The following is a 9,115-nucleotide window of genomic DNA, read 5'->3' as shown; positions in this document are numbered from 1 at the left end:
GACCTTAATCTCTAGTAATTTAGCTCAATTTTTAATAAGGAAACTTGCATTTATTATATGCAGAAGATTCTTATATTGTTTAGCTAAACAAGACTTGTTTTTTTTTTGACTTACTGTTGTTACTAGCCTATAAATAGACAAGGTGGGCAAACGTCAAAGAAAATAGTGAAATCCGCTATGCAATTCAAACTCCCCGGCCTCCTACACACTTTAGCTATAATTTGTATATTGAAATTAAAAACAACGCCTTTAAATAGTTCTAAAATTATCTTAAATTAATTGACTTACGCGTTTTTGCATATCATTTAAATAAATTAAAAGCAGGGCATTTTTTATGGTTTTTCAAACTACTTTAAATAACTTAAACTTTCTATAAAACCCATTGTTGCCTTAATAGCCTATATGCTGTATTAAATATATTCCAAGTCCTCATTTAATTATGAATAAGCACATGCGTTACTACAGCCATACAACTAATACGTGCCCTGCTTGCTTTTAGGGTATGCACATTGTATAATTATATGACATGCAATCGTGTATAACGTTTTTTTAAATAAGGTCATTTAATAAGTAGCCGTGCTTAATTTGTGCAACCAATCAGGCCTATTATTTTGCATACAGCCTTTCGCATGTACGTGCATTAAACGTTAATTATAATAATAAAACTTTATATATACGTTCTTGTTATGCTTTAGGTTAAATATATACGGGCGACTGGCAATTAAATGCTTAATTTAGTTGCCCTATATTCTTAACAATAGCCTTACTCAGAAATTTATATAAAATTTGTAGTAAGGTATATTGTTATTGGAAACAGCCCCTAAAACTTATGACAGCGTTGTCTAACAATACACTAAGGCATTTGTTGTGACATGTATAAGCTATTAATCATCGAATAATAAGTTAATGATCTAATGGGAAAGACAAAAAAGCAATTAAATTGCGAAATTTTTGTTACATTCTGCGAAAATTGAATACATGACTTTTAAAAAATGACAAGTTACTTTTTTTGTTTAAACAGCAATAGCAACTTAGTTTATTGCCTATATTTCTTCATAGCATTATCATGATATTTTATAAAATGCTATTTTCAATGAGTGATAATTTTTATTAAAATAAACAATGAACATTGACGAATAAAGCTTTAAATGGATATCTTATAATATAACAATAAAACAATTATTATGTTTGCAAAATAATAAAGACTGTATAGCCACTATTTCTCTTCTATACTGGCAGTTTTTCTATTATAAGTTGGTGGTATAAATGTGTTATCTACAGTCGGTAGAATAGTTTGCGAAGGTGTAAATAGTTGGTTAGCATTTGCAAGGTGCTGGCTCATAAACGGATTTGAAATTGACCCTGTAAACAAATTTTAATATGATATTAAAAGGTTTAAAAATACAAGTTCATCAAGCTATTTGCTTTTGTTAAGTTAGGCTAAAATAATACTTTTTTTAAGTATTGTGTAGTTTGTGCACCCACCTAGACAGAGTATTTTTGTCAAATTTGACTTACTTGTAAATATATTTGAATTATTTGCGACATAATTTGAAGGCGGCGGTTGGCAGGACATTGGGTTGTAAATCGTATTAAAATAGCGGTAGGGATATTGCCATGACAACATTGACAAGCGTTGCCTTTTTTCTTTCATTCTACGATTTTGAAACCAAACCTGCAATGTAAAAGTTATTATTTCGTTGTAGCTTAACAGCATTTTTACACATAAATTTTGGCGTTAAAAACTGCAAGGTAACACTTACCTTTGCTTAAATATAAGTTTTTTTTCGCTAGTTTTGAATGTTATATCTTGGCAACATTGCAAAATTTGTGATTGAAGTGTTATTAACTTTGCAACATTGCCATTTGAAAAGTACCTTAGTCACAAAGCGAAAATGGTTAACCTACTATGAAAAGCATGACTTTCAATATATCAATGTATTGTTATTAAATAATTAAACTTACTTTAATTGTCGATTCATGAAGCTGCAAAATCAAGGACAAGTCGATTCTCCTTGACCTTGATAAATAGTTGTCTCTTAAAAACTCCTTTTCCAAGACTTTGACCTGGTCTTGAGAAAATGCTGTTCTCTGTCTTCGTGGAAGCAGGTCGTCGCTTTCCAAATTCAAGGTATTTTCATTGTTTTTGTTTAAATTCAAATCTTGGTTTTGAGTTTTTGCAATCTCAATGTTTTTGGTCGAATTTTTTGATTTTGTTGAAAGGTCTAGCGCGCATTTAAAATCCATAGCCTAGCTTTTAATGTTAAATACTATATTCTATATATAGACTGTAGCCTATTTCTTCGACAATACCTTAAAAGTAACTGAATGCTTATACTATTTGTGTCATAATCCAGTTGTAGCTAATTAGGGAGATAATTGTATTTTCTTCATAAATACTTAACGAGCAGTAATAAAGACGTATCTTAACACAAACAGTACTCACATACATAAATAAATGATCTTGTGAAATATGCGGGAATGACTATATAACTAGTAAAAAGTACCTTCTTTAATTTGGCTTTAATCTGTTTTAAGCTTTTAATTTTAAAGTGAAAATTGCTATATAAAATAAAAGTGAAAACTATAGTTGTACGAAAAATTGTGAGCGTGTTGCAATAGATAATTGTAATTATTATATTGTGTAAAGTTAATTGCAGAAGCATTTACACAGAATTAATAATTAATATGCGAGTCTCATTAGTGCTTAAACAACAATTACTCGGTTATCGAAAAACTGCAAAGACAGTGACATACTTGACAACTATATATCTTAAAGCTTACAATATTAAATTCAAATAATTTAACATTAAAATAGCTTAACATTATCTTAAATAATATGGTTTTTATATGTTTTTTTGTATATATCTTTATTCTCGATGTGAAAAGGTCGAATGCGCGACCTAAACATAGAGCAACATCAGTTTTACTCCGACCCAGTCTCAAGTTGCCTTTAGCATTTTGGGATATTATATAGATTATAATTGCCTGATAATTCTGCTACTGATTAAGTGCTGGCTTAGCAAGAGTTCATACCGTTTATAGCGTCTTAGTCAAGGGTGCTACGGCATGTGAGCAGTGGGGATTGAGCCCACGACCTCATGTGTGGTGTAGCAAGTGTTCTTACCACTGCCAGTTAAATTCCTACAGGTTCTTTGCCGGCATTGAGGTTTTACACGTTTTCTTCCATAGGACTACTGGGTTGATAAACGCAATGCAACTTGCGGCAAGAAGGCAGTAATTTGTTATCTGGTAATCCTGGTCGTACAAAGCGGTAATTCGAAACAGAGGATATTGCAATAGAACAAGTAACCCGCACATTGTAAATTGTATCCCACATAATTTTCCCAAGTACAAATTAGGAAATGCCATAGAAATATAAGCGGTTGAATAGCTGTAGAAAAAGCCCTTTACTATGAAGAGCAGCACAAACGTCAAAATCTCAGCCCCAGGTATTAGAACTGTAATCGAAAGCCAAAGTGATTGGATATTAACTAGCAGGGCCGAAGCGAACAAGCCGCGAGATGTCGCTACGGATTCGGTCTGCGTTTTTCTGGCAAGGGCCGTAAATCCTTGTATCCAAAAACCATTTAGGGGAGATACAAATAATCCAAACATCATAAGAATGTTAAACACGTTTAAATGAGAGCCGACGTTTTCCGTTCCGACTTTAATTGACAGCCAATTTACCATACTGCCGTACATAAAAATAACTCGAAAATGCAAAATTGTTATGTTGAGCACGTGAGTCCAATAACAGACATCTTTTAAGCAATCTAAAAACGTCGGCACTGACTCTTCAGTTTCAGGTTTTACGTTTGGCGTTGAAAAATTACCTGAAGTATTTTGCATTGGACGCGTGTTTTTCTTCTTTAACAACTCGTTTATTCCGTATCTATAGTTAGCAGGCAAAGGAAAGGGAAAATGTCGTCTTGGCAGTAGAATAAACGTGTTGACCCACAGAAAAACAGTCCCTCCTGTCATAATCTGCAAGTAGGCCATATGGTTTAAACCGTTGTCGTACAGAGCCTGGAAAAGCAAAGGAAACGACGCGGACGAATCGAACACCCCGTTCAACACAGCTATATAAATTGGCTTTGCTTTGCCGGCTAAATTTCCGACTTGAAGACCAGCAAAAAAAATACACGTGATGCCTATTCCTAGTAAGCTCATCCCGGGAAATAACAGCCAGGCGTTTTCAGTGCTGCTAAAAGTAAGACACAACAAACCGATTGTATAGCAGAACGACATGAAGGTTCGGAACGCCCAAGTGCCAAAATAGTCCAGCAAAAATCCAAGCGGAAAGGGCACCAGGCCGAAAATGACGATCGCTACAGTAAACACTAAATTAAACATTGAATCTCTACTTTCACACGACTCCATTTCGTTAAAAGTTCGGTTGCTACTGACATTGTTTTTACATAATTCCGAAAAGTAGCCAGTCTTGAGAAAAATGTACTGAAGTGAAGGCCAGCCCATAAGCAGTCCAGCATATATTAGGCATTCGAGTAGTGTCACCGTTGTAGTTAGAATATGTTGACATTTCATTTTCTTATTTGTTGGCTAACCCTAATCTATTGCCAACTATCCAAACGCTTATTTATCAAGCGATAAGTTTAAATGCAGGTAGATTGGTTGGCTCTTATGCATCTAAACTTATATAATAGACTAGGCTTGCAAATTTCTCAGAAAAAAAATTACGCGCATTGCAAGTATTCTATTCAATGAAGTTACAGAAAAAAGAAAGGCATTTACAATTTGAAAATTAGAACTTACAAAAATGTAAATAAATTCATTAACCAAAATACTAGCATATTTTACAATCAAGTCACTCTATAATTATTTAATTGTGCATTCGACCTGTGCCTTAATAAGCTAATAGCTGTACACGCTTTTTATTTTCTGCATGTTTTTATCCATAGAACTAAGGGGTTTATGAAGGCAAGGCAACATGCAGCAAGTAAACAGTAATTTGTTATGCGATAATCTATATCATAAACTGCAGCAATGCGAAACAAGGCATATTGCAACAAGCTGAAGGCCCCAGCAATCGAAAATACAATCCCGTTCAGCTTGCCAAAATGGATGCTGGGAAAAGTTAAAGCAATATACGCACTAAGGTAGCTATAGAGGAATGCCCTTAAGAGAAACAAAAACACAAATAAGAAATATTCAGCTCCAGGTATCAAAACAGCAATTGACAAACCGACTAAGAAAAGATTACAGAATAAAGCTGACGAAAACAAGCCGCGTGAAGTCGCTACAGCGCAGGGTAGACTTCTGCTCGCAAATGTGGTAACGGCTTGAATCAAAGCGCCGTTTAGTGGCGATACAAAGGCACCGAATAGCAAGATAACGTTAAACACGTTTAAATAGGAACCCACCTGATCTGAATCGACTTTTATCAAAAGCCTGTTGACAAAGCTTCCAAAGAAAAATAGAATTCGTAAGTGTAGCACGTAGGAAAAACCCACGTGTGTCCAGAGACAAACGTTCTTTAAACAATCCACAAAACTAAGTTGAGGCATGTCAGTGGTTGAATCTTTTTTTGCGGACCTACCATTTGGTTTTTCTTTTGTATTGTCGTTACTGCTTTCTTTACCGTTTTTAAGTAATTCGTAAAATCCGTATACAAATCTTGAGGGCAGGGGAAATGGAATGGAGCGACGAGGCAGCAAGAAAAACGTATTTATCTACAGAAATAAAATACCAGCCGCCATCACGTAAAAGAAGATTCTATAATTCAGTCCGTTGTCGTTCAACAGTTTGACTATTAAAAAGACAATAGTGGACGAATCGAATACTCCTGGCTGGGCAGTTACAACAATCGCCTTTGCCTTGCCGACTAAATTCCCCACTTGAAAATTGCCAATCATTATACTTATGCCGCCTATCCCGGTCAAAATCATCCCAGGGAATCTCAGCCAAGCATTTTTGCTACTACTAAACGTAATACACAAAAATCCATTTGTGTAGCAGCTAAGAACGCCTATGCGGTTTTGATTGCGAAGATCAAATTGAACATGGCGTCTCTACTATCGCATGATTCCAGTCCGTCTAAAGTTTGATTACTGGTTGTGTTCTCGCACAGCTGTGAAAAGTAGCCCGTTTTTAGTAGAACGTATTGCAGTGAAGGCCAACCAAATACAATTCCACCGTATAGAAAACATTCCAAAAGTGCCGCGGTTATAGTAAGTATATATTGGCGTTTTATTTTGAATTGCCTTGCTGAATATCTATTTAAAACACTACTGAGAACTTATTGTTTTACCTAATACCTTAATATACCACTGAGCATTAAGTAAGATTTTTTACCGTTACATTTTGTTTAAATTAACTTATTAACGTTAACGAAGTTAATATACTATGTAACGAATTACCACTTAACGAAGTTACTTTCTCGGTTAACTGTGCCCACCTTTGCTGAGAACTTATTGTTTTACCTAATACCTTAATATACCACTGAGCACTAAGTAAGATTTTTTCTCTCGCTTTGTTTCAATATTTTGTATACTCAGTAAGAGAATGCAACATATTTTAAAGTATGTATGGCCATGCTTAAATGCTAAAAAGATATTTGAAATTGTGTAACTATTCTATAAAGCACTTGACCTGTTTCGCATTATTTTCAAGACTAGAACTAACGAATGTATTTTATTTTTACCTAGGTTCAAATAATAAATATATCAATTTTTTACACATTAATGTTATTTAAAATATATTTCTAAATCAAATAGGCTCAAGTAGATGACAATATGGTATATTGCATTAAAGCTACACTTTTAAAATTAAAGAATTGCTGAAGTATAGAAATTAAACTATTTCAGATTTATATAATGATTTAAATATGAAAAAAATGGAATTAATTTGCTTTTATATAATCATTAAACATAATTGATATATTATATCACACACTTAAAATTATAAGAATGGTATACAATATCTTATCGCGTTAATTTAATTTTTTTTGCGTTTGTAAGTTCACATCGATTCACACACGACTGAACACAAGTGAGAATAAGGACAGAAGTAAAATAAATGAGAGGCTGTACTTGACGATACCGGCAGAGTTGCAACCATCTAAATATTAAACTGTTACATTAGGGCCGATTTCTCAATATACAGTTACCTTATCATTTTTTTTATTCTTAGTGATGGTAAGGTCGACTTTACGACCTAAACGTATAGTAACATCAGTTACCTCGACCCAGTCTTGAGTTGTCTTTGCCAGTTAGGGATATTTGCCCGATAATGAGGCTGCTGATTAAGTGTTGGCCCAGCAGGAGTTTGTACAGCTTAAAGCGCCATACTCAGGGGCGCTACAGCATGATAGCAGTGGGTATTGAACCCAAGACTTTATGTAATGGAGCAAAGTGTTCTAACTACTGCACCACGCTGTCAGACTTAAAGTTTATTTTAGCCTAAATAAAAAACACTTTATATTAGTTTTATTTGTGATTAGTTCAACTAAACGGCAATTAAAAAAATTTAATATTTTACCGCTGGAACAAGTGGAAAAAACGCATGAATATCCGCCAGTTACGTCATCCGGTATAAGTTGATCGCAGTAGTCACTTGGGTCGCTAGATGTCGTACAAGCGCGGTTGTATATGCCAACTGGAATGCCTGTAGTCAAAATTAAAAACAGTTTTAAATTGTATGGTTGATATTTTACATGTTGTACAATCAACTAAAATTATGCGTTTGGTACATACTAGCTGCAGTAGTATAAGATACAGTCCCATATACACAGTAATTTGCACCAGAAGGGCAGTGCTCTAGCGTACCATTACACGTTGCTGGACTATCCACAGTACAAACATAACACTTGCGGGCATCACCTGTAATACAATTGTTAATAAACTTTTTACATTTATTTATCCTTGATGTAGGTAAGTTGACTTTACGACCCAAACATAGAGTAACATTAGATACCCCGACCCAGTTTTAAGTTGCCTTAGACAGTTTTGGATATTATGGATAATAATTGCTTAATAATTATAAACTGCTGTCGAAGTATTGGCTCAGCAAGTGTTCATACTGTTTATAGTGTCTTATTTAAAAGCCCTACAGCATGAAAGCAGTAGAATTCAAAACAAGGACCTCATGTATAGTGAAGCCAGGTGTTCTGGCTAGAACACTGCGCTTGTAATATAACCAACTTAATAAAAAACACATTTAATATTTGGTTTGTTATTTCTGCTGCTTTTAACTGTGCATTATACCTATTTTTACAATAACTTACCGGACACAGCAAAAAGAACTAAAGCCAAAACACTGTACAAAATATGCGACTTCATGTTTTATAGTTGCAAGCTAATATTTACCCTATTATGCCTAAATAAACTAAATAAAACATTTGATTAAATAAATAATCGTCTTGAAATTACAACCAAACATTAAGATTGACATTTTGTTGAAACAAACAGTTATATGTTACGTACAAGACCGGAGATCGTCCACACGAATTCCTATAAATAGAAATCAAATATTCCAAATACGTTTTATTTTATCAGGCGATATGACGTAACAACATTTTCACATGACCAGAAAACACGAAAAAAAATTATGTTTTTCAGTTAATGCATACTGTACACAAACTTTAGCAATTTCTAAGGCTGTTATTAGTTACTGAATATTAAAAATCCTTGGATAGAATCTTTGTATGGGCCCACTAATAATGAATTGATAGACTTACTTTCTGTTGATCATTAACACAAGCTTTTGCTTGGTACTGACAAAGCCTTTATTAAATACTTTCAAAACTTACCGGACACAGCTTTTGTTTGGTACTGACAAAGCCTTTTTTAAATACTTTTAAAATTTAAGCAAATATTAGCTATGCAAGTATCAACAGAAAAAAAACGTTATCACCAAATACCTTTTTATTGACTTCGTAAACGTAGAAACTATCACGGTAATCGCTAAACATTTTAACGACGGGTTTTATATTAAAACAAGGCATTAAAATATGCGCAATTTAAACAGTTAACATTTATTACTAAACTTTCCACCCGTTTCAAATGCACGTTTGTATGGCATGTCTGCTAGTTTAAGTATGTATTACAAAGGTTCGGACAGGTATGTAATTAACGGTAGCATTGTTGTTTTTATT

The 9,115-nt window shown here is 33.9% G+C and overlaps 1 protein-coding gene and 1 pseudogene across 1 annotated transcript; both read right to left on the bottom strand.

Moving 5' to 3' along the window:
* Positions 1-2,481: 2,481 nt before the first annotated feature.
* Positions 2,482-4,548, bottom strand: LOC145755770 (equilibrative nucleobase transporter 1-like). The gene has a single exon (XM_082572016.1). It carries the CDS (start codon positions 4,546-4,548, stop codon positions 3,145-3,147), a length of 1,404 nt encoding a protein of 467 aa, XP_082428142.1. The 3' UTR covers positions 2,482-3,144.
* A 347-nt stretch (positions 4,549-4,895) lies between these two features.
* Positions 4,896-8,347, bottom strand: LOC145755769 (equilibrative nucleobase transporter 1-like; annotated as a pseudogene).
* Between the last annotated feature and the right edge of the window lie 768 nt (positions 8,348-9,115).

The sequence above is a fragment of the Corella eumyota genome, chromosome 6 (genome assembly GCF_963082875.1).
Source record: "Corella eumyota chromosome 6, kaCorEumy4.1, whole genome shotgun sequence".
Lineage (NCBI taxonomy): Eukaryota > Metazoa > Chordata > Ascidiacea > Phlebobranchia > Corellidae > Corella > Corella eumyota.
This window is presented reverse-complemented; position numbering and strand designations above follow the sequence as displayed.

What these genes read in the sequence shown, in the direction of transcription:
- LOC145755770 (XM_082572016.1), bottom strand. Translation starts at nt 4,548, where the DNA reads ATGAAATGTCAACATATTCTAACTACAACGGTGACACTACTCGAATGC.